This window comes from Falco peregrinus, chromosome 4, assembly GCF_023634155.1.
Source record: "Falco peregrinus isolate bFalPer1 chromosome 4, bFalPer1.pri, whole genome shotgun sequence".
Classification (NCBI taxonomy): domain Eukaryota; kingdom Metazoa; phylum Chordata; class Aves; order Falconiformes; family Falconidae; genus Falco; species Falco peregrinus.
Window position 1 is genome coordinate 35,930,564 of NC_073724.1, and position 26,593 is coordinate 35,957,156.

Sequence of the window (26,593 nt, forward strand, 5' to 3'; positions counted from 1 at the left end):
TCCCTACTCTCTTCTTTCTGAGTGGTTCACAGAGTTTGAACTGTGAAGGATAATCCCTAGAATACAAAGTTAATCACAATGCCTTGAATACAGTATTTCATGTAAATAACTAAGCAAATGTAACAACATGTTTTTCTCTTGATGTCTTCACTATCACCTGACTCTTTTCACACCTGAATACTGAATATTATAAATAAATAAAAAAAAAACCAACTGGCTGTAGTTCCTCACATTCTGTCACTAAAATCTTAATCTGCCAAAACATGCTTACTAGACCAGATCCATGTGAAGGATCCTTTTTACTTCAGCAGGACCTGCACACGCGGCTGTAGACCTGAGCTCCAACATACTCTCTAAAAAAGCAAGAGTCAGCTATGCAGCATTACAGGGGCACCGCCAGATGTCAGATGTCTTTAATGATAATACTTTGCACTTGGGTCAATGCCGTTTCAAAATGGGTAGTTCAGACCGGTAGCCCCAAAATCAGAGATTCTGGGAGGTGATCAAGATCATGAGAGGAACTGGTGTCTGAGGCGGTGCTGGGATTTCTGAACCCTAATGGAATGGCACAGGTGGTGGCCTCTTCCCATAAGAAACTGGCATGACAGGTGTATTAAACATATCTAGATTACACACACGCACATATCTGTCACACAGCAGCTCTTCAGCACTGGTCCAGTGACCTGCATGAGGCCAGCAAGGCCTTTGCCTGCAACTGGCAGAGTCAGGTGAAGAAATGTGTCAGCTTGAAGAACAGCTCAACTTGATAAAGGTCTGAATACCTGCAGAAGTTAGAAAGACCCAGACAGGACAAAATTCTTCTCTGGGGGACAGTAAGTTATTCCTCTGGATACTGAACAGGTCCCTCATTTGTCAGGGCAGAGAATTTCTTTCAAAGTGGTTACCCTCATAGAACAAATTTGATGTCAGTAGAAATGACTGGAAAAAGAGTAAAGCAGTTATCTTTCACTTCCAGTTTTAAGTAACAGCTTTGAAAACTACTGGGAAACATTTACACACTCTGCATTTATTGCTGCAATAAATTTGCCTCCGTTTCTAAAGCCAGGCATCGCCACGTGGGAATTTCACACACTTGGTTATTTCTACAGCTCATGAAAAATCTGTATTTCCCTCCACGGTGGATTCACATTGCAACCAGAATACACTTAGCTAGCTTAGCCATATTTAGGATAACATCCTGCTGTTACTCTGTTGTCACTGGGATGATTATGTCTCTTGCCTGGGGTTTATGTGCTACGTTCTTCTGAATGACTGCACTGTCCAAAGTACACGTCTATTGCCCGTGGCACTGTGTTGCCAAACCCCGTAGGCTGATGGAGATGGGGCTGCAGCTGCTCCGTGCCCCCAGGTCAGACCAACAGCAGGTCTGAACGTGTTCCCCACGGGCACATGTACACACGTGGGTGCAACGCACAAACATGGATACGTATGGCTGGGCGCACAGATCCACACAGGCAGACACACTCAGCGTTTATGTGGACCCTGGATCCTCTCTCCAGTGAATCAGGATGGAGGGCTGTCAGCAGGAGAATACACGTACACATGTCCAGCATGGATCCCCTTGACAGCTGGGCTCAGACATGGGGTCTTCTCCAGGGGCTGCCCCAGGCATTGCCCTCCCCAGCTGCGGGCACCTGGCACACAGAAGCAGCTGTGTACGCTTGCACTTGCCTCCAAAGGCTTCTCAGTCTCCTTGTCAGAGGTAGGGTATCCACCCACCCTGATCAGCAAGGACTGGAGGTGTACAGCTTGGATCCTGATCTTATTTTCCATGACCCTAGCAGTGTGGGCACCCTGCCAGCGCAGCAAGCCGATTCCATTCGATTCCCAATAATGGAGAGAGTGAGGAGGGCACCAGGACACAGCGGTGCTGTGACCTGGGTGAGTGCAGGGAGCCTCAGCATTGCCACTGATCTAGGTAGATCAGAAAGACCAAGGAAAAATTACTATTGCTTCCAGTTCTAGACACCAAGAACGCATATAGCTGGGATTTGAAATGGTCAGCCTCTCATGAGAACAGAATTCCTGCTAAGGATTTATTAGAAAAAATAGACACTGTAAAGAATCAGAAAGAGTAGGGCTTCACAGCTTGGTCCCACTGGAGGAGGGGAGAAATCCAAATTTAGGGAGTAACTAGCAACCTAAGAACGAGCCCGTCAAAAAGCGCATTCATACAGTTAAACCCATTCACTGCTTTTCTAAAAGATTACATTCAGAGGGGGGAAATCACTTGCTTGGCTCTTGCACTGGGATACAAACTGCACCAGCCACTATTCCAGATGGAATAACATCTCAGAATAACATTTCAATAGCACAGGTTATCCTTCATGAGAGAACCTGCATGCACACAGCTGTTCAACACTCTGAGTTGTCTTCAAAAGTTCATGGTTAATCTGTTTAGATTTTTTTCACTTCTAAGAGTCTGCTTCATTTACAGAAGCGCTGCTAGAGGGAAGGTGATGCTCACACTTGCATTAAGAACTGTTACAGACCTGAGAGTTAGTAATTAGGGAAAATTTTGAACTTCAGCTAAGGAACCATCAAACACTTGAGGAAGCCTCATTGGGCCAAAGCAGGATATGTTTTACCTTGGACAAGAATTGGAAGGCAATCCACCAGGAAAACATGATAGAAGATTTAAAGGGCACATGGTATCATCTTCAGCAAGTTGAAAATAAAAAGGATTTTGTTTTCTATTTCTTGAAAAAACTGACTGATTGTTTTCTGTTTTAATACTGTAATACATGGACTACTAGATGAGAATGTTTTGCATGAAATCACTTAGCTTTTTATTTAATCAATTGTGTGGTAAGTAAGGCCAACATACATATTTAAAAAATAAACCTATTTCAAATATTTCACTTCAGTTGTACAAAACAAGGTATGCGTATTTTGCCTGGCAGTTGCTGTTTTACCAGAGAGAACAATTCTTACCGGCAGCATTGCCTTGAGTTTCTTAAAAGGGCTACGGATCAAGTCAGCCAGGCTGCTTCTCAAACGGTTTCATTAAGAAGCAATAGTAAAGCCTGAAGGACGTTTCAAAATGACATGTAATTTTTTAAGATTTGCTTTATAGATTTATGAAGTATCTACCTAGTTCTGTCTGTGTGGTATAACACCGACTTGAGGTATCGGTGCTGTGAAGAAGAGTGTGAACATACACACAGCTCATCACCTACTCCCTGTAGCTTTGAAATTTTCAGAGTTTGAAAAGATAGTGATCAGCAACAGATTCATGATCATATATCACTTACCAGTTGAAAAAAGAGGAAAAAAAAAAAAAGATAAAAGAATGTCTGTTTGGCTTATGAACAATCATTTGAGACAAATGGTGGGGGGTGGGGGGGTGGGGTGAGGAGCGGGAGTTCGAGTTCCCTGGAACAGCAACCAAGCCATTTCATGAGGCTTGATGTGATGAAAGGTGACCAACGCTTTTCAACACAACTGTTTGTCACGCAAAAAGCAAAGCATATACAGGAATCTCATTAGGGGAAAGGATTCACAAGTTATCATAAAGACACAGGTCATTCGCTGTGAAGCTTGGTCAGACCCTGCTTACTCTAAACCCGTGTGTCTGTCTGGAAAGTGTATTTGACTATTATTCTCCCCCCCCCCGGGGGATGGGTCACAGGGGTACTACATGTCGGCCTGGATGCCAGGCAGAATCATGCTAGGCACTGTCCAGTGCACAAGGTACTCTGCAAAAAGACCCACGTCAACTGCCAAAAGCAAATTCAGCTTTGCCGAGTCATTGGAACTGCTTGAATAGGCTCAAAATAAAAGAAAAATTTCAGGTGAAACAACCCCCAACGCCAGGAATTTGCGAGGCTGGTTCAGGGTCCTTGGGAACAAACCAGCAGAGCGCTCTGGAGCGCTAGTGATGAATACTCACCCAGCTGCGACTCACGTCTTTGATCTAAGGCAGGGAAGTCCTTTTCAGTTGACCCAAATCCACAACTCCCAGGCAGCTCCTGAACCACCTCTTCCACAAGGGTGGGGACTGTTTAGTTCTGAGGGGTTTATTTATTTGTTTTTTCTCCAAAAGGCCAGCGATCTTTCCTGTCACGGTAACATCTATACGTCAGGTGACTAAACTGAAGGCAGGCCCTGTGAAGTGATAGGCAGTGGGTGGGTGTCCCGAAAGGCATGCCAAATAGCCAGCTGTCACTGGCTCATCCCATGACACCAGGAGATGACCACCAACTTGTTGCAACACATGATGCTTTGCTGTCGTGTACCAGCTGCACATCCCAGCACGTGACACCGGGCCGTAATACATGGCCATTTAATGCTTCCAAAAGACACCGTGTGTCCCGTTTCAGCCGGGCAGTTGGCCACCAGCAGTTTCAGGCACGCTGCTACTACTCCCAGTCTTTGTAACTAATGCCAGAATTTGGTACCAATCGTTATACAACATAGTGATGAGCTGTACCAGTCTGGAATCAGCATATTGCTTTCAAACCTATGATAACCTCCCCCACCTAGAAATTTTTTTCTTGAAATATTCTGTACTTTTCCTAGAAAGAAAAAAGAAATACCACCTCCACCTGCGTGAACTTTTCTCCTGAAACACTTCCAAAACCAGAAGCTCCTAGTCAAAAATCCAGTAGCACCTGTGTTGCATGTCTTTCATTCAGAGGCTTTTCAGTCTTGTTTCTAAAGCAGTAACAGAACTCCATCTAGGCTTTTCGTTTTGTTTTGTTTAGCAAACCTAGCATGGATGCCTTTGTCAAATTTGGGAATATCTGGGAATAAAGGACAATTAATCTGTCAAACTCTTCAAAATGGAACTTGTAAAATCATATGTGCAAAATTTTAAGCCATGCCTAACTGGAAAGAAGTTACCTGTAGAGTGGAGTTTTTTATGAATGTCTGGTTTTGTTTGGTTTTTTTTCTTTAAAGAAAACATGACTGTTTCCTAGACAGACAGAATATTTTATGCAACCAAGTGGCACTCTTGCAGGAGGCTTTTAGAGGCCTGGCCTGGTTTTTACCGTCACACTATAACATGTCACATCACCACAGAGCCTCTACCTAAAAAATAATACGGCCCCTTCTCCAACATTTTTACAAAATGTCTGGTAACCCATTTAATGTATAATGATTTGAATCCAGCTGTTAGGCGGTATTAGTTATCTAAGCCACCTCCTTCCAAAAAGTCTATTTACAATCAGAGAGGGTGCAACTGAAGGCCACAGAGTACTTACCCAGTGCTATGGACCATCTTGATTGATTAGAAGCAGCAGCACTTAATACCTGGAATGGTCACCAGATCACAGGACAAATAATTTCTCTAAGTGCCACAGGTTTAAGACATGCCGCAGTACTGTCAAAATGAAGTAATTCTTATGAATAAATCAGTAACTTTTATGCAATTATTTCAGGCAAATCCTCCTCCTCATGACTTCAGGGAAACAACAACAAGAAGTGGCTACTCAGTTGTTAAATCTAGTGTCTATTGGCTTTGTGCTTTCTCCATGAGCATATTTTATAGGTACCCTTAACATTTTTACCCCTTTTCTAAAGCTTTGAAACTTTTTTAAAAAAGGTAAGTTTCAATTGCAACAATTTCTGAAAGAACTAAATGCTTAATACACAAACCTGTCCTGATTTTTTTATAAATTCAATTTAGCAAAAGGAATGCAGAACTAAATTCTTACATGTAGCAAAAGGAATGCAGAACTAAATTCTTACATGTTTGCTGACAAAAGCTCAAAAAATCCAAAGTTGTAGTGGTTTGTTAGACCAGAATGTGTTTAACAACTGAAACTGTATGTGAACAAAAGCTACAGAGCTTTTTTTAGATTATGGTGAGCTGATGCAGTCATGGTAATTGAGAAGACAAACCAATAAAGAGAAATTGCCTGCATACTGGTTTATGCATTTCAAATTCTCCACACTCTCCCGAGCATTGTGTAAGAGGTTATAGCAGAAGATGGACTTTTGTAATCCAGATACTCAATACTACCAAGGTGATAAGCAGGAACGCCTGCAATCAAGGCTATAAACCGAAGGCCATCATCTCCTACAGTAGATAAAGCTACTCCTTTAATAACAACTTTCCATTAAAAAATCAAAGTGATGAGCTCAGCTTCAGTCTCTGAACATTCGATGTCTTGTTTCTACACCAGAAGCTGCACAGAACAACCACCCATCATCTAAATGGGACTCTTTCTTACACAAGCTGTCCACATTCACAGGAACAGGATCTGGACCCCAGTTCAGTATTCAGAAATTTCCTGACGAGAATCATATCGATCGAAAAAGAAACCCCCAAAAGCCCTGAAACAAATTTGCTATAGCTATGAAGTGGAAGACCAGAAACAACTGGGACTATGAAAGCAAAAAGGCTCTATTTTTTACATGTTTCTTACTACATACAAGAACAAATGCAGGATGTGATGTTTGCTTAGTTTTATTAATTTATTTTTGCAGGAATCTGCAACTCGGAGTATGCACTTTCTGGAGGTACCATGCATGCATAGCCTCTGAATGCTTTTATACAATTTCATCTCTTAGTAATAAGTTCATTCACAGCATACACAAATCTAGAATGTAGACACCATATATACAGGATTAAACAAGATCGTGTCTTCTTTTTTTAATGAAAAAATTTAACAGGGTTTCACACAGCAGGAAATATGGATTTAGATACACTGGTGCCACCATAAATAAATAAGTTTCAAGAACACATTTTTTTAAAATCTGTTTCAAAGGTACTGAAAATCCAGGATTATAATATTGCATTAACTCCATTGACTTCTGATTATTCAAACCCAAGAAAAATATTTTCATTAATATTTATGGACATAAACAGCAATGAAAGCCCCAAACTGAAGAAATCTGGCAAAATTCAGTCATGTCTAGCTTCATATAATATTGACATTTTGAAACAAAACAAATGCAGCAGCACAGAGAGAAAGTACTGACTATGAGATGTGATATCTGTGCATGTGTTCTCTTTATGGGATTTAGAGTCACTGCAGTACAGACCATGTAAATTCTGTGGTATCAAACAAGCTGATGAATTGTTCATGTCCAACTGTCCACTTCCATCAGGATAGTCATGTTCACATTCTAGGGTAAACCACTACATTTTAAAACAAAACTATCATCCTGATGACAAGCTTGTTTTTAACATATTTTATATTCTCACATTCTTTTTTAAAACATTCTTTATTGGTTTCATTTAGTTTTGTCCCCATTTCAACTCAAGTATTTTCATTTCAGTTTCAAGGGGGTTTACAATCAAAAGTATTTAGAAATTGAAATGAGAGATGTGTAACTGGGACAGATAAAGTAACTGAAAGAAAGTGTTTTGTTTTTTTTTAAATGTGATTTAGTAGCATATCATAATCAGAAAGTACTGAGACCAGCTCTTTTAAGAATTATTACACCTTTTCACCACACCTCCCATATTTCAAGGGAAACACACACACACCACAGACACACAGATACACAATTCAATCTGATCTAAGACTACATTTTACAAAGTACTTCTTTTTGCTTGACTTCCCACCCCTTTCCTCTTCACCCAAAAAAAAGACTAATAATTACATCAAATTAAAAGTAGATCCAAAGTTCAGGATTTCTTTTGGTTTACTATGTTCTGAATAATTTTCCACAAGCCCCACTCTAAATAAACTTTTAAAGAACTACAATAGTATTCTATAATTAAAGGGAATTCACCTTAACAGCACAGTAAATATAAAATAAGCTTTATAAAATTTCAGTGAACAGTGAAATCATTTTGCTTATCTGAATGTCTGAGTCAGTTACAAATTCTACCAATCTAGTAGCATGGTTGAGGGAAAGCTCAGTCATTACAGAAAGAAAGAAAACACAAGTAGTGCATTAACTCAACACGACGTCATCAGCATCCCATCATTCACACACACACACAAGTTTTATACAATACAGTGCATTTTGTATGCCAGCTGACATTAGGGTTTTATGTGCATTCAATAAATATTACATAAACCAATCTTTTTGGCATAATCTACAATTCAGTTGGGGTGTGAACAGCGTCACCTGCTTTCAGAAGGAAAATGGATCTTCCAATAATCAAAATACAATTTACATTCTAACTAGAAATATTCAAGCACCATGTAAAGTCTTTACTATTAACGTTTGAGTACGGGCATCTACAAATAAAGGATACAACAGAAGGGGTGGGTTTTTTGTACAAACAACAAATGACAGTAATTGAAAAACTGGAGTAAAATTATTGGTACAAATGAATTCATTTGCAAATTAACAGCACCCACTCAGTCTTCCAAAAAGTATCTTGCTGTCACAGCAGTCCTCCTTTTCTTCCTCTGGTGAAGCTATGACCAAGATTAGCAGTCTCCATTTACGGTTATTACAATTCAGGGAGTTATTGGACTGCATGCATCCCCCCTCCCCCCCCCCCCCCCTTCAAAAGTAGCATCTATTCTATCTGAAAATGGCACAGCTGTATTGATGTATGACACAGCTACTCTCATTTGCTGACTGTCATTTCAGTTGCTATCATTTTGTAATTCCAGCAAAAATAAATGCTTCTAGAACTTCAACAGAAGTACAAATGAACAGAAAATGGAAATAACACAAAGGCATCATGACAGAAAAGTCATGAAGTTACTGGTATTGTTTTGAGTAATTCATTATACAGCTGATAACAGCAATGGTACTGCTTACCCTAGGTATAATGCTTCTGCTCATCTGTTTTCTAGTTATCTGTTTTGTCAGACTTCACTTACATGAACAAAATATTTTCTTTCTAACTTCATTTGACAGTAATTTTTTTACCCCTTTCCACACATGATGAGCTCCTCACACAGTAATATAAATCATTAGGAAGGAAGGAAGGAAGGAAGGAAGGAAGGAAAACTAGCTCTGATGCCTTTGACTTTGTTTTGGTCATCAGTGGTATACACTGATTGCTGGAGATCTCTTAGCTTATTTAAAATTACACTGAAGATTTAATTAGTGCAAGAACATATTGAAAAATACCAGATAAAACATTGGCTCCTTATAGAAGATCACAGTTTCTTTTTTACTGTTATCTTTATAAACTCCAGGGAGAGAAGACACCAGATTGAGCAATGCCCACCCACCCCTTACAAACGCTGCTTTATTTTAAATAAGGATTCAGACCCATGATTGTTCTACCACAACTTAACATGTTATCACACATCCAGTGAATTGTGGTAATTGACCATATGGATGCAGCTTCCACGAGCTAAGAACAATTTTAAATGAAGTAGTTTAAATCTCTTCTGGTAAGGTTTAGCTAGCTCATTTTGCCTCACAGCTGCAACGTCAATTACTGTAACTAAGCTGATGTGCCTGGCTGCATATCTGAATCTTGACAAAGTTATACCAGAAAAAGCTTAAATGCACTGTACCAGCTTCTGACCAGTACACAAGAACATCTCACCCAGTCACACAGTTGTGTAACATAATCATTCAGCTGCCCAAACCCAAGTCTGATTTCACAAGTATTGAGTGCTTTATTACAGCAACCTGAAGCATTCAAACAAATTGAACATCACCTTTATAATACAGTGTGTATCATATGCATAAAAGTACCACTATGATTTTCAGTTGCAAGTACTGTGTTCTTCAACCCATGGCAAATATTTCCTGACCAAAATGAAAAGAATGCAGTGTGTAATTTTTCAGGATCTGGCATCTGCTATTTTATACAGGCCAGTTTATTAACAATGTGCAAATAAACCTTTACTGAAGAGCTAATTGATTATTTTTCAGCTAACTTGGAACTGGGGCACAAAGTACCTTCTGTGCTGTAAACATCATGAATTCTTCACAAATTGGAAGCTGAAAAGGCCTAAGGAACTGGGTACAAACTCTTCTCATACACAGCCATGGCTGAGCTCAAGTCTTCCAAACCAAATTTGGAGTAGTCTGTGTTTGGCATGTTACTGTGCTGCTACACAGCACAGGCTTAGAAGATTGTTGTACATAAAAGCATACTTTTAGCTTTGAAACACGACGGCCTAATGAAAGCATGCAGCAGTATTTTCATCCGTAATATGGTAGAATCATTCTTAGTTTATTACCAGTGTTGACACAGCCAGGTGAGCACTGTACAAGCAAAAGGGATTGTAAAAAATTACCTCTGATTAAACTCTCTGTAACACTCATACGGCATCTCATTTAGTCACCTTAGGTTACTATTTCAAACAGCAATTTTTTGTAGACATAAGTTACCCTGAAAAAAAGCAGCAATTACAAATACCCTTCTCCTTGTTTTTTATACATTGCAAAATTTATCATTGTATTTACCTGTCTTCTTTTTCAGTAGCTTGCAATCTAGAAGCACAGGGAGCCTTTGCTTGCCAGCTAGCTGTGGCCAGGTTAAGTCAGGTCTGGCTCTTCAGTTTTTCTGGTTAAGTGTAACATTTCACACCATTATTAAGAGTCCTATATGTTTTTTCAAAAAACCTGTTTGTTTGCTTGTTTTTAGAGCCACTAAGCAGTAACTATAACCACAGGACTAAACACCAGTAGTTACTTGCTTTCCTGTATACATTCTTCCCAAAATTAATCCTTTTACATTTTCAGGTTTCATGTTCTGCTTTGCACACTACAATGGGATAAGAAAGAATTTCACTCTTAATTTGCTTATTTTTAGTGTAGCACAAGCAGAAACATCTTAACACATTACTCCCACCCCTTGCAATATGAAGACTGTGGACTGGCAAAGGCTGGGTAGATGGACTGAAAGGTTCCCCGTGTTTCCTTCTCCTACAGCTGATGGCTTGAGAGCCTGTTTTCAACCCAATGCAGCCCCTTCCTGATTTTCAGGTGTATCGTGGCATTTCACACTGCTCACAGCGATTTAGTGCCGGATGATTTAGAAAGGTGCAGCTATCACAATTCCATGGAGCCCCTTCGAAGTCTTCATCTCTTGGCTGAGTCCGTGGAGTCTGTTTGGAGCTGTTTTGATGTTCTGAAAAAAGCCAAAGAAAAACATTCTTTTCTTATTTCAGAAGAGAAGGATGATAGGCAAGATCATACTACTAGTTTGTCACCTCAATAAACACTGCATCTTAAAATGAATGTGGAAAACTGTCCACGTAGGTAACATTAAAGGTCTTTGCTGAAGCACTTCCAGTTCAGTTTGTGAAACCTGAATACAGAAAGTATTTCACTTCTGTACAAGAGTCACTTAACCACACTACATTAAAAACAGGAACAGCAGTCAGCACTGTTAGGTCACTGATATTGCAAAAGGTTTAATAGCTTATAATACTGAGAAGTTTGTTACTGGCACTGCAACACCATCCTGTTAAACAATGACTTCATAGATGGACACACAGCAGCCTCAAATTCTAAATTCCAATAAACCTACTTTACCTGAAGTGAAAGATGAGTTTAACTTACTTCCTTCAGTCTGACAGAAAATATATTGTCTGCATTTTTTTTAGCACTTATCCAGGCTGAAGAAAAAACAACATTAAAATAACACGATAGGCCTATTTCAAAACAAAAAGATTGTTTTTCTTCCTCAAGGCTTTGCAGCAGAGACGTGTGTATCTGAAGCAGCACTTAAGTCTGTTTCCATTCATAAAATCAGTATGTATGCAAATCGCGTATTAGGTATTAATCCATGGAAAGACTCCATTTTCTGATGTCTCCTACCACCACTTCAAAACCCCAGGTTATCTACTAAAAGTGACAAATACTCCTAGGACGTGGAAACAGTATTTTACAAAATGTTATTTGAAACAACATTAGCATGCAGACCTAGAAGGTAAGGTTAAGATATCCATCTGTTAACAAACATCTGTAGAACATCTTAATTAAAATAAAACTTGTGTTGTAAAAATGGACTGCAATTTGTAATTCAAAGTGCACACATTGTTATCATCTGCTAAGAAATCTAGCAGATGGCCGATGACAGTGCAAATAGCCCTTAGGTTTGTCTTCAGTGACATATGTAAAGAAAATAAAAGTAAACTCCTTGCTTAGATGTAAACCCCCTCTAGACCAGAGGTTGCGTAGCCACATTAACCGTGCTTGGCCTCAACAAATTCCTTCTAAGCAAGCAAATAGCGGGCACTAGACTGCATTCATGTTGACTAGCCAGCCAGCAGCACCGAGCAGAACCTTGTCTGCCCATGCTTTCAACAGCTGAATATTAAGAAAATGGAAGTTTTAAGGGAAAAAAAAAAAATAATTTGACAACTCCATGTTAAAACCCAAACTCAGAATACAGTACACCAGCCCTAAAGTGGATCTCTAATAAGTTGACAGACAAAACCAGGAAGCTAATCATCAAAGTTGTACAAATTCTTACAAGACACTATCTTTCTAACTGCCAAATAAAACAACTTATTTCATGCAAGTTTTGCACATTATTTTGCTTTGAAATGATGGATCAAACAGGCTAGTCTAATAAAGAGAATCTCTTCAACCATCACAAACAGCAGTGCCTTAAATCAACCACATGACCACTGAAATTTAACATGAATCCAGGCAGCTGTCTTTATGCCACTTCTCAGCTGCTGCTACTGTCTTTCCTGAACACTACCACATATGCAGAGAACTCATCCCAGTACTGTCTGTTTTTTGAACACCAGCAATAGTCCTGGGCCTTCTCTTTCTTTTAAATCTCCACATACTAAGCACTTCATTACACTGAAGGGTAAAATACTGGCTTCAAAAGAGGGGGGACAATTTCCTTCTATGAATTCAAAATTCAACTGCATAAACCTTTGTGGAATGCAGATTTCAGGTTGTAAAAGAAAAAAAAAAAAAGGTCCAAACCCACCTGAGCGAAAAGGTACGACTCTGCTCCAAAATCACTACTGAACGTGGTGAAGCAACCAGGTGTCTGCTTAGGATAAGCTGAGTCACTCTGGGATGTACTAACTGAATCTCCACTAGACAAAAGGTGAGACTAAATACATAGCTCCTGTGCTTACATAAAACTTAAGTGTCCTCAGCTGGATACTATACAATTTTAGCACAGAAAATTTTCAAAACCAGTAATGAACTTGTACAAGTGGGTCGCTGTTATCTCGTTAGACCAAGGTGAAGGAATGTGTTCTGTCTCGGTCCTTAAATTGTCGGAAGCTCTTGCTGTGCTAAAACTTCAGGGCTACCGTGAAATTCAGTCTGCACAAAAAATGTGTGACCAGTCGAGTTAAAATACAATTAAAAATACAAATGCAAATTTTAAAAAGCTGCTGTGACCAACTGCACTTGCATAAGAGACCTCAACTAAACTATAAATCCTACCACCACATATTAGAAGACAGCTGAAGAAACATGACACACAGCTTTTAACCCAGAAGCATTTTTAAAAAGCATAATTAGGAACCTCAAGTTAACATGTTTGTATGTTTTCAACTCTTTCTAGTTGAATTACTAGTGAATAACAGTATTTACAAACAAATATTATCAGAACATTCATTTGCAATGACCTGCCAGAGGAAAACAAGTTGTAGCCACGATTATTGCACTTATATAAAAATGTTCTGGTTTGGTTTATACATAAAGAAAAGTTATTGACCTACCCTTTTTATATGGCTTTGGTGGCACAACAGGACCAGGCTCTATGTTATCATAGAAATTACATGCGGCTTTCGGATCAAAGTTCCCTGTCAGAAAAGTAAGAAAGCATAACTCAAAGGTTATTTGCATGCCTATGCCAGTAATATGAACATCTAGAGGCTTCAGATTTTATACATTTTTTAATTATGACATTATATATTAACTTTTTCCTGAGCAGTTTTTTTAATCACATATTTTCAGGTTTGTGTTGATTCTAGTAATTTTTAAGCAGGCTAATCCCATATTGAAGAATCATCTCCAGATCAATGTTCTGTATTGCTTTAAAAATATGTGAAAACTTAAATCTTTCTGTAGGATGCATTCTTGGTAAAAAAAGGAGGACTACGCATATTCTAGTTTATTTGATTGTATTTATGTCAAGTTTCTGTGGCAGGAAGAGGATTTTTAAAGACTTAAGTAGATTTCTGTTTGCCTACTTTTTGGTTGCAATCTGTAGTTCTGGTTTGCATTATTTGGTCAGAGCCTTTGTCAGCAAAAAGTTAAAAATTTAGAAGAAAGAACCTTCTCTAAGGAGTATTTTTAATTATTTGCTCTTGACAAAGTCACTTTTAAGTCACCACTTTCTTGGTAATGTAATTTAACTTGGCCAACAGAAATATTAGCAAGTCAAGTTCATCAGGTTGCAACTGAAAGAGACACCTTTTAGAGACAATTTGTTATTGATAATCAAAATTGCATTTTAAAGAGTCCAAGTATTCACATTTAGGCATATATTATATTAGAGTCATAGAATCATTTAGGTTGGAAAAGACCAGTAAGATCACTGAGTCCAAATGTAAGTCCATCACTAAACCATGTCCCTAAGCTCCACACATCTACAAGTCTTCTAAATACCTCCAGGGATGGTAACCACCGCTTTCCTGGGCAGCTTGTTCCAATGCTTGACAAACCTTTCAGTGAAGAAATTCTTCCTAAGATCCAATCTAAACCTCCCCTGGCGCAACTTGAGGCCATTTCCTCTTGTCCTATCGCTTGTTACTTGGGAGAAGAGACCCACACCCCCCATGCCTCCAACCTCCTTTCAAGTAGTTGTAGAGAGCAATAAGCCTGAGCCTCCCTTTTCTCCAGGCTAAACAAGCCCAGTTCCCTCACCTGCCCCTCATAAAACCTGTTCTCTAGACCCTCACTTTCTTGCCCTACTTTGGACACACTCCAGCACCAAAATGTCTCTCTTGAAGTGAGGGGCCCAAAACTGAACACAGGATTCAAGGTGCGGCCTCACCAGTGCCCACTACAGGGGGACGAGCCCTTCCCTTGTCCTGCTGGCAGCACTGTTTCTGATACAAGCCAGGGTGCTGTTGGCCGCCTTGGTCACCTGGGACACTGCTGGCTCATGTTCAGCCAGCTGTCGACCAGTACTCCCCAAGTACTTTTCCCCCAGGCAGCTTTCCAGCCACTCTGCCCCAAGTCTGTAGCGTTGCGTGGGGTTGCTGCGACCCAGGTGCTTCTCCTTGTTGAACCTCATACAATTGGCCTCGGACCACCAATCCAGCCTGTCCAGATCCCTCTGTAGAGCTTTTCTACCCTCAAGCAGATAGATACTCCCACCCATTTCTATTTTTTTTTAAAAAAACAACAACTATCAAATCTATACCTCTAGACTGAAGGAGATCAACTTCTTTCAGTGTACAGTCAACATTTATCTGGAGCTGTCTGTTGAGGCTTCTTAATCTGGTCATTTCCTCAGGCTAGAAAGAAACAACCCAAAATAATAATTGTGGGAAAATCAGCATCTTATCTGGCATAGAAATAACATTGATATATCTCTGTTAACAGCTTTATTAGACTTGAGTATAGATAAAGCACTGAAAAAAACCCCAAGATTCTACCTTCTGTCCTGTTCCCGCTACCCAACCTATTCCCTCAAAACGCATTCTTCTATTGGCATTTGGGGAAGAAAACAAACCAAACCAACAAAAATGAACAAGCTCCTTTAATATTAAAGCTTGTTAGTAAGAAGACATAGCTAAGCTCAAGTTTACAAAACCATATACCTTATAAAATTCTGTATAAATTGATGACTTGCTACATGGGTTTACATCAAGATGATCAGGAAAGAGAATACAAAGTGCAGGCTCATGTTAATTATTACTTGATTATAACTGAATAAAGTCAGAAGTTTATTGATTTGATTTGCATCACTCTAAAGAGTTCCAACATGCCAAACATTCTAGCCCATTATGTTTAAATTGTTCAGTGCTGCAAGACAGTAATTATTTTTCACAAAATAACCAGTTATTTAAGTCCATATATTTGCATATCATTTAAAAAACCCGTTACTGGAATACAAAGCGTTCCTAATGCTAGCAGCAGCAGTTATTAACGTATATGTAGAAATAACTACCTTATCCTAGGATATATTCCAGCATCGCAGTCACAGAATTACAGAATGTTTAAGGTCAGAAGGGACCTCTGGAGGTCATCTGGTCCAACTCTTTGCCCAGATAGCAGACAGCTTTTGAGTATCTCCAAAGATGAAGACTCCACAACCTCCCTGGGCAACCTGTGCCAGCACTCAGTCAACAACACAGTAAAAAAGTGGTTCCTGATGTTCAGAGGGACCCTCCTGTGCTTCACTGTGTGCCCACTGCCTCTGGTCCTGTCACTGGGCACAAACGGAAAAAGCCTGGCTCCATCCTCTTTGCACACTCCCTTCAGGTATTTATATATACATTGATAAGACCCCTTCTGAGCCTGCTCTTCTCCACGCTGAACAGTCCTAGCTGTCTTAGTCTATCCTCACATGAGAGATGCTTAATCATCTTTGTGGCCCTTCACTGGACTCTCCAGTATGACCATGCCTATCTCTTGGACACCATACTCCAAGTTTGACCTCCCCAGTGCTGAATAAAAGCTTGGAGTAACCTCTCCCCCCTTGCCGGCAATGCTCCTAACACAGCCCAGGGTATCATTAGCCTTCTTTGCCACATCATTGGCTCATTTTCAGCTTAGTCTTCACCAGGGCCTTTTCTGCAAAATTGCTTTCCAGCTGGTTGGCTCCCTGCTTATACTGGTGCATGGGGTTGCTCCTCCCCAGGTGCAGGACTTAGTACTTCCCCTTGCTAAACGGCATAAGGTTCCTGCCAGCTCATCTCTTCAGCTTTTTGAGGTCCCTCTGAATGGCAGCACAACTCTGCCAGTTTTTTGTCATCAGCAAACTTGTTGAGTGTACAATCTGCCCCGTCATCTATATCATTAAAGATGATGTTAAACAGGATCAGACCCAGTACTGACCCCTGTGGTACACCGCTAGCTACTGGCCTCCAACCAGCCTTTGTGCCACTGACTACCATACTCTTGGCCTGGCTGTTCAGCCAGTTTTCAATCCACCTCACTACCTGCTCATCCAGCCCATACTTTATCAGCTTCTCTGTGAAGATCTTACAGGAGAAAACGTTTTAGTTCATGAAAAGTCTTACCAAAGTCTAGGTAGACAATAACCACTGCTCTCCCCTAATGTACCAAGACACTTTTTTCATCCTAGAGGTTTATCAGATTGGTCAAACTTGACTTCCCCTTGATGAACCCATGCTGACTACTGCTGATCACTTTCTTGTGCTTCACGTGCCTGGAAATGGTCTCCAGGACTAGCTGCTCCATCACTTTCCCAGGCATCAAGACGAGGCTGACCAGCCTGTAGCTCCCTGGGTCCTCCTTTCTGAAGGCAGAAGTGACATTTGCTCTCCTCTAGTCTTCAGGCACTTCTCCCAAACACCATGATCAATCAAAGATTATCTAGAATAGCCTCACAGTGACATCAGCCAGCTCCCTCAGCACTCATGGGTGCATGCCATTCAGGACCACGAACTCATGTATGTCCACTTTGCTTAAGCATTCCCTGACCTGATCCTTTTCCACCAAGGGTGTACCTTCCTTGCTTCAGACTCTTCCCAGGGTCTCTGGGACTTGGGATTCCTGAAGGCCTATAAAGACTGAGGCAAACAAGGCATTCAGTATCTTAGCCTTTTCTATTTCCTATGTAACCAGGTCCCCTGTAAGCGATCGCCCCACACTTTCACTAGCCTTGCTTTTGTTACCTAGGTACTAATAGAAGCCCTTTTTGTCTTTGACATCTCACGCCACATTCAACTCCATTTGGGCTTTGCCTTTCCTAACCTCATCCTTGCACACTTGGACTGTGCCTCTGTATTCCTCCCAGGAACATACCTGCCAGATGCTGCCCTGAGACAGGCGAGACACACAGTAGCCATACTAGTCAAGCAGCTAACAGCCTGTACTATGCCTTCCAGCCTACATCTGTGCATTGCTTATGTCAACACAGTAAGTCTGAACTGATTTTGGCTAGCAACTGCACAAAGTGGAAGCTCTTTTTCAGTCAGATGAATTCTCTTATCAGAGCCATACAGATGTCTGGGCTAGAGTTGCTTGCAGGTGGAAGTCATACAAATAGGAAGAACCAATGAGGAAAAGAGGAGAGAGGTGTCAACTATTTGAGCTAACACCGCCACTGAAAACTTACTTGGTACATCCTGCACATATCAAATGGGAAACATAATTTATTGCAACTACTATGCAACTACTCAAACAAAATACCTTTTAAAAAAAGGTGAAAACTTGCTGCATGAACACCAAGCTGTACACGGCTTGGGCTCTTTAAATAGACTTGGACATACTCTTTTTCAGGTTGTTAGAAAAGTAACTATCTATTCAGTTCTGTGGTCCAGAAAAGAACGTATACAAGTTTCAGAAATTCTGTTGTGAACACTAAGCAAGCTGGACTCATGTCTGTTTCTTAAACTGTAAGAACAACAAGCCAAGAACTCTCAAAAAATAATCACCTCCACTGAAGATTTTATATTCCAAAATATTTTTGTACAATACTTTAGTTCATGAAAACATAAAAAAAAATGTATCTTGAATTAAAATACTAACAAATCGCTTACTGTTGGAATTGCAGTTGTACAGCTAACTCTCCGAAGCCGCCTCTGCATTAGATCGTGCTCCATACCATTGACTTCAGCTTTCAGGCGTTCAAGCTCTTCCTTCTCAAGCTTCAGTTCCTTTGCTAATCTCTCCATCCTTGCTCGTTGATGTAACAGCAAGGCTAATGTTTTATATGGAAGAAATAGTTACTAATACACAAAAACCTGGAAAACCAAATTCTTATGCTTAAGATTCATGAGTGACCTTTCTGGAAAAAAAAAGTGATCATAAACATGCAACCAAGTATCAGTGTGAAGATGCTTTCATGCCAAATGAACTACAATTTAGAACAAAGTTCTTCCAGAATAAAAACATATTTTAGACAGTAACTTGAAGTTGATATTACCATTTTGGTCAAAGCTTCTTTTTTTGCATTTGGTCTTTCTCGTCTCAAAAATACAAAGGCACCTGTACAAGGAGACAGCTTCTCAGGATGAAACAGCAACCTAGTTATATTAATATTGTACTGACAAAAAAAAAATAAAAATACCAGAGGTAAGATCAGAAGGTAACACACACTTCATATCTGCTGCTCAATAGCATCTGACACACTAGCCTTGTGACATCAACCAAATGTCAGTCCTGCATTGTTTTTTCACTATTACAGATTATGCTGTAACAACTTTAAGTAGTCTTAGCATTTCGGAGAGTATGATGAGTCTCCATACTATAAGTTCCCCAGTGTTCAAAGGTAAAACTATAGAATCTCAATAAAACAGACTAGAGAGCCCAGAAAATAAAAGCTGGGGGAGCTCAAGTGCCTCAGCATGTGTAATTCTACAATAGAGCTGATTCATCGTCCTATAACCTCTCTCTGCTGTTAATCATTCTCTCATATTTTTGTCATGGTACTGAAATTTATGACTCTCAGTCACAAGATGATGTTGGGTTCTCAGAGCAGCCAAAGAAAGAATTTTGACTAGGCAGAAAATAATATTCAGTTTTTGCAGGAAGAATGTTTATTGGTATTTCATCACGATGCAAAACTGGCCAAGTTTATTAGTCTGATGCTTAGCACTTTCTGATCTGGCTGTTTTTACCCAATAAAAGTTTACCAGGACAGAGAAAAATAAGAAAAATTCACTGTGTGTATTCAGGCAAGCGTGCCACTCATATAACAATGTTCCAGCAAACGGTTCAAATGTATGAAGACATTGTAGAATCTGCAAAATGCTACTTCATACAAAGTACCAGCCAGTACCTGCCCTTTTCTTCACCCCTATCCAGCACAGGCAAAGAAAAAACACATAATATCTCAAGAATACTTATATACTATCTAAAAAAAAACCTTAGAAAAATAAGCAATGACAAGCTTACTGGAGGAGGGCAAAAAACCTCCTCAGTCAGGAGCATAAAAATGACAGCGTTGTTTATCAGATGCCAGTATTCTGTGCAAAAATGTAGTACTACGCATTGGATTTTGTATGGATCCACCAATTTGCGGCTAAAGAATAGACACTGAAAATCCTATCCATGAATAATACCATATTTTTTTACAAATTTTTAAAAAAAATTATTCTCTACTTTTTGAAGTAGCATAAGTCATCCAAGTAGAGTTTGAGATCACAAACTTGGAAAAAAAAATTACAGATACCAAGCTGTATGATTTTCTACTACTACTACCCAAATGGTCTATCTGATACGACTACATTACATAGCTTCACATTAGACTCTAGTACAACTCATCAAACATGACTCACACCGCAAAGAGAAAGTGGAAGTACAGACACCAGAACAGATTTTTGGTAACACTTTTCACAATGGTTCATATTCAAAAGAAAACTAAATACACTTGTTCCCTATATTAAGCTGTTAAATATACTCCCCTTTAGGACTCCTTTGTGGTAGTAAAAACCGTAACATTTATTCTTCTACAATGTATTTATATAATGAGTTCAGAGTACAGCAATACCAAAGGCTGTAATAAAGTCCCAGCAGTGGTAGGTATTGCCCTGAAAAGCACATACTAACTAGTTTCATTAGTTTTGTTTTCCAGATACAGAAATGTATTCAAAGATACAAAGGCAAAACCAGATTTCTGTATTTCAGAATGTTTTTCTCAGTTATATGAAGCTACTTGTAGTTTTCTCACGTAACTGACAATCTGTAATGAAGCTTAACAGGAACACTACCACACAAAGCATATGGCCTAGGAGTTACAGGCCTACTAGCGTTCATTCTCTCTAAATAACATTTCTAATTGGGTCTACCAGGTACAGAACAGCTCTCTGTTGATGAGTTAGAATAGCTCAAAAGACACAAAGCAAAATAAGAAGTCAAGAACTACAGGGCAGCATTATAACCACTATTTCAGTTCTCTAAAGTGAAAGGAAGGCTAGAAGGAGCAATGGACAAATAGACTCTTTTCCAAACACAAATCCAGAAACAAGCACATTCTTTAAATAATTGCTGCCAATTATCATCCTGTCGTTACCCCAAATGATTGGTTTAAATGCTGGCAGACTGATTCATTTGCTCAATTTTAAATGTTTCAAATCTATAAAGCAGATTACTTGGAAAAGCAGTTTTCAGCTGAAGGTTAGATTTCAGCTTTTTAAAGAATTTTATTTACTAAATTACTCAATTCTTCATTTATACATGGCATGAAGACTAACTACTTCTAACCCTACAAAGCAGAACACACATCTTAAAATCTGTCTGCCAATCTTTTCCTCCTCTTTGAAAAATCTAGGAAGTGAACTTTTGAGTAAGTTCTTCAAAATAATTATTTTAATATCTTTCAAAAAAAACTATGATTTGTATTGATACCCAAAGTATTTTTAGCTGCAATCCTACCTCCCCCTCCTATTTCACTTAATACTCTTCAATCTAAACCAAACAAATTGAATTCAAATCTCTTGCAGAAGTTTGTGCTTCAGGTTTTATAAAGCACCCCAAGTATGGAAAAGATATAAAAAATTAAAACCCACTTGTAAATTTATGAGACAGTTCTTCAATGCAGAATTTAACAAACTGGACACACAGTATATGAACAAACTACTTAATTGTTAGCTGCAGTGCTTTATTTTTAATAAATTCCCCTAACTTCAAAAGCATACCAACTTCAAGAACCTCAGAAATTATTTATGTATTAGACTGATATATGGCAAAATTTTTCACAAATCGGAACAAACTCTCTTTGCAGATGATGTGTGGTGCAATTTCTATTCTCTGTACACGTTTAAAAATTCTTACTTAATAGTAGCAAAATCAAGCTGAAAATGCACTTTATAATAATACAATTTGCAGGGTGAAACATTTACCTTGAGTGTAAGCATAGTCATCTGATCCAGAACTAGAACTTCTCTGATACTTATGGCTTCCTTTTTCTCCTCCAGATCCTGGGATTACAGAAATAGGCTGAATAGGTTCTGGTGCTGCAGAACGCTCTTCTTGGTCCACTAAATTTAAAAGATTCTCAGTCGGTGCTCGACCTACTGTGATTTTAAAAATGGTTGGGTTTGGCTGAGATACCATTACCCGAGGAGACTGTGTTGGTGCACCTGTAGGTCCAGTTGGTTGAGTGTAGGTAATATATACTGGATTAACACTAAATGGAGGTTTGGGTTGACCCGACATACCTCTTGATGGAGAGCTTGAAGGAGGAGTAGTGGCTGCATACAGTGAGTGCTGGTTTCGTTGAGATGGTTGATTACTTATTGGTGAAGGACTTCTGTTCATTGCAGTCCCAGGTCTTTGTGGTGGCTCGACTGTGATTTCTATTTTATTCATGGAACCTTTGGATAAACTAGGTCCAGCAAAAGGAGGAAGATACGGCACAGAGTGACCACCTTGTTTTTGAAAAGTCTGGGATGCTTGCTGATATGGATGGGGTGGGACAGTTGAAGGACTAGGAGGCATGAAAACATGTGAACTCTGATGACCCAACTGAGGAGTCTGAACTTGGTGTTGAGGAGAACCAAAAGGTGAGGGACACTGGGATGCCGGTGGTGATCGAAAAGCTGACTGAGGGATCTGGGCTTGTTTAGGAGAATACTGAGAAGGTTGGTAGTTCTGTTGATGTGGATATACAGGTAAAGGACGGGGAGTATAATGTGGAACTGGGCCCTGTGGCGATGAATGCCACTGTGTATTCTGGGGAGTCTGTCGTCCTGAAGAACTCTGAGATGTTTGCCTTATATAAATAGAGCCAGGAGTCCCATAAAGATTGCTTGGAATCTGTGGAAGAATTTGTAGAGCTCTGGGTACACTCTGTCCAGAGGGGAGGTTTTGCGATACTGTAACAGTAATGGGATTTGTACTGTACCGAGGTATGTGCATATACGTGGGAGGAGGGCCTTGCATAGCAGACGTGTTCATTCCTGGTTGTATGGAAGATGGCTGTGGAGGTGGCTGTGGAGGAGGAGTAGCTGCATTTCTATTCTGGTCATTCACAAAAAATGGATTGTAACTAGGAGAAGCTGCCACAACAGCGGGAGCAGAATGTGGTTCTTGAACTAAGCATATCAGCTGTTTACCTGCTGTGCGTTGTGGATCAATATGTCCATCACTTGAACTGTGTACCAGTGTACGACCACCATTAAGTTGAGCTCCATCCCCTACATGATAGCTGGTATGAGGATGAATACCCAGATTAATGTGCAAAAGGCTATTTCTATTCATTCTGGTGTCATCAGGGCTATGGTACTCCATATATAAGTATTTGTTGCTCTCCTGTGCAAGGGCTCGACAACAGGCATCTAGGTTGTTGTTGTTCTAGGAATAAGAATGGGCACCTATTACTGTCAAATAGCAAAAGCAAACACCACTGCTCAGCATTCAACAAGCATTCAACTGAAGCTGCAGTCTGGCCTAGGGATAACGCTACTAGGGATAATGTTTCACAGACATGAATTTTGAAATAAAAGGTAATACCCTGTAAGTCACAGTATGCAAGTAGTACATAGCTCACGTTGCATCTAGCAAAATGGTACAGTAACACTAGCTACAGTACGACATATTAAAAAAAAAATCAAGTTCAGTTTTCGGGAAAGCAATAGTTAGAACTCTTGGCATCTTCTGCAAGGAACAGGTATGTACAATTAACTACTTCTAGTAACAAGACTAATCAAATTAAACTAGATCAAAATTGCAAACTCTGGAAAGTCAAAACATAAATGCAGATGACATTTTGAAGTTTACCTAAGTGCTTACTGCTTTCACCTTTATTATACTGTTTACCTGAGTATCTCTTTACCTGAAAGTTTAAAACCCCAACATTTTAAATCAGCTTCTCTTCGTAGAACAGAATTTAGTGCCTTAAAAATGAAGTCAGAGTAAGTACTGCTTAAAAAAGTAGTGGCAATTCCATAAAGAACTTTACAATTCTGAAATAATTTCAACTGCCTTTTAAGAATTTCAGCTTCAAGGCTAAAAAAAGTTTCATTCATACATCAGTGAGGAATAAATACTGTAAATGTTTGATTTTTCTGTGGTGTCAGCAGCTGAAACTATACAGTCAATAAATTATGAAACAAATCAGAAGTGTAACAGGGAATTCCCTTTCCCTTCTTTCCCACTCCACTAATTTTAGCTTAATCTAGTCTCGTTAAAAGAACATGAATGATAGCTTTTCCAAAAGAGTAAAATCACTAAAAAGCATTCCAGATTGTGGATTTTTTTTTTCTCCTCAGTTTCTCATGCAACAGCCTGCATCAGCTGTGGTTCAGTTTTTAATTTAAGCAGTAGTCAAATTAAAAAATTTCACTTTAAGTTCAACTACCTCTGGCCCTCAGCACACGAACTGTGTTACATGTGATCCAAGACTGGTATACAGCACCTCCTACCAGAAAAAGTGTGTACATATATATACACACAAAACACCCCCGCCTTCCTTAGTGTGCTAAGAGTACCACTCTAAGGAATATATATTAATAATGGTTTTGCTTCAATTTTAAACACTATCACTATATAAAGTTTGCATACATATTAACACTCATGTAGCCTTGCAATATGATTTTCAACAGCCTATCCACTGGTGGAAAAGTCACATTGGCGTTTCTTTTCTAAAGGACTAATACCTTGTCAGTCTTAATACTAAAGTGAAAATGTCTTTCCCAATATTTTGTATGATTTCACTATCAGATAAACACACATATTCAGCATCTTCTCAGATGAAGACTTACTACTAAACATGACAGAAGAGTTCAGCGCTTAATTATGTATGGCTCTCACTATGGATACCCTCCCTGACTATTTCCCCTTCATGCCAAGCTCCCCTTCTAGACCCCAGTGGTCAATGGGAATATCCAGGAGTATCACAGAAAAATGTAAAAACCAGAACATGTGGAAACCAGACCTTGTAATAGTAACCATCCCCACTGTGCCAAGACAGCAGTCTCAAAAAAGTTGACAGCTAACATCAGCCACTTGCCATCTAGACAGAATTTCATAGAGTCCTTAGCTTCCTTAGCTCACTTCATCAGGGTGGAGGTAGAGAGAATGTAGATAGGACAGGTCCTAATCTGATTTTCTCAGGGTATGGGAAGTATTTGTCATTTCAAAGGACCCTCAATTTTTGATGGGTCCAAAACTCATACCGGTTTAAATCTAGAGTATGTATAGCAAAAGGTTAATGGAAACCAGCTCACATATCTCAAAATATAAACTGGTTTGGAAACAAATTCAGCACTTGAAAAAATGACATATGTTTGCCATGTAACGTTAACTAGCTATCCAGAATGCCATATTATAGATACAGAACACCATATGCTTCTGCAGCATTAAGGGTTCTTCAATTTTATCAGTTTAAAGATGTCTGACAAAGTTCATCAAAAGGACCATGTACTTAACAGTACAGCACAGATGACTGTCAGGGTAAGTAAAGCTTTGCATTGCAGTGCTTCTCCTGCTTTACATTTGTATGAAAGCAATTAATTTGTATCTGCGTGGTTTAGAAGACACAATACAGAAACTACAGCCACAGTTATAAGTAAATCTACTCCTCTGCCAGGGACATGTAGGATACAAAGACAGCTTTGATAGTCTCACAGGAAGCTGTTTATTGCATTGGGCTCCACCTTAGCCATGGTCACACAAGGCCAAACCAGATCTTACATGTTTCTGTTGCACTCCTGAATCGTCCCATTAACAGAAGGTATTCCCAGATGACCACGACTTTGAAAAATTATTATGTGTGGTCACTTATCATCACTTCCAATTTGTGATTTTATATGAAGGTGGAAAGAAGAAATGGAAAGCAGGGGTAGGGAAGAAAAGAAATGCCACCTGACTTGGAAACAGAAAAGTAAAATTATAACTTTTGGACAGCTGTGGCAGAAAGATGCCATGAAGACAGAAAATGTTTAGGTTCCTAGCTAAGGCCAGTTCCTTATTTTGAAAGAATGAGTCATTGGAGTCATTGTTTGCCAAAATCTCCTCCAGTATATGTATGTTATTTACGTAGCTATCATCAACAATCATCCCATTAGCCACTTTCCTTATTCCCTGTACGCATACAGTCACAGGTCACATAGACGAGGTGGAACAGTCAGTGGGAAAAATACCCACGTGGGAAACAAGTGAAGAATGAAAAACTCTTTGTACACATCTCCTGTAAAAGGCAGGACAAATATGCAAGTAGCGGAGTCTTCTACCCTTTCAAAATAAAATCAGAACAATGAAAATCTGTGCTCCATATATACTACTAAAAGGAATCTGCATACTACAAAAATAAAATACAAAGACTCTTAAAAACTCTTTACCATACCTGAAGCATGCACTGAGATACCACCCCTTCAGGTATCTCAGGGAAACGTTGTCGGAGATCATGGAGAACCTGCATGTCGAGTTGTTGACTGCCCTGCGCCATGCCAGACTGATGATGTTCCAGATTACCAAAAAAAATGGAAGTCAACAGGCCTTCCAATGATTATGGTCTTCTGAGGCTTCTGGCATTTTCTGGAAGAAAGAAAACACAATCCTTTAAGCTATCACAACAACTTCTCCCCCTTCCTCAGCTGCATGTGTGAAAGAATTTTTAGACCTAGATATCAAGAGAGACAAGGCTTAAACACAAAAGTGGGAATCACCATGTCTCAAA

At 39.4% G+C, this 26,593-nt stretch overlaps 1 protein-coding gene across 5 annotated transcripts in view; it reads right to left on the reverse strand.

Annotated features, from left to right (window-relative positions):
• Window positions 1-6,420: 6,420 nt before the first annotated feature.
• The window catches only part of TAB3 (TGF-beta activated kinase 1 (MAP3K7) binding protein 3), a 47,758-nt gene continuing 27,585 nt past the window's right edge, over window positions 6,421-26,593 (reverse strand). For 2 of the 5 annotated variants that reach the window (XM_055802079.1, XM_055802080.1), the window contains 6 exons: window positions 26,261-26,451; window positions 21,816-23,268; window positions 18,513-18,673; window positions 15,203-15,296; window positions 13,551-13,634; window positions 6,421-10,978 (listed from right to left, as the gene is read on the reverse strand). In XM_055802079.1, the coding sequence (XP_055658054.1) occupies window positions 10,830-10,978; window positions 13,551-13,634; window positions 15,203-15,296; window positions 18,513-18,673; window positions 21,816-23,268; window positions 26,261-26,362 (2,043 nt within the window). In that variant the 5' untranslated portion in view covers window positions 26,363-26,451 and the 3' untranslated portion in view covers window positions 6,421-10,829. Of the gene's footprint in view, window positions 10,979-13,550; window positions 13,635-15,202; window positions 15,297-18,501; window positions 18,674-21,815; window positions 23,269-26,260; window positions 26,452-26,593 lie in introns of those variants that run through there. The other 3 variants (XM_055802082.1, XM_055802083.1, XR_008746853.1) reach the window with 3 other exon arrangements.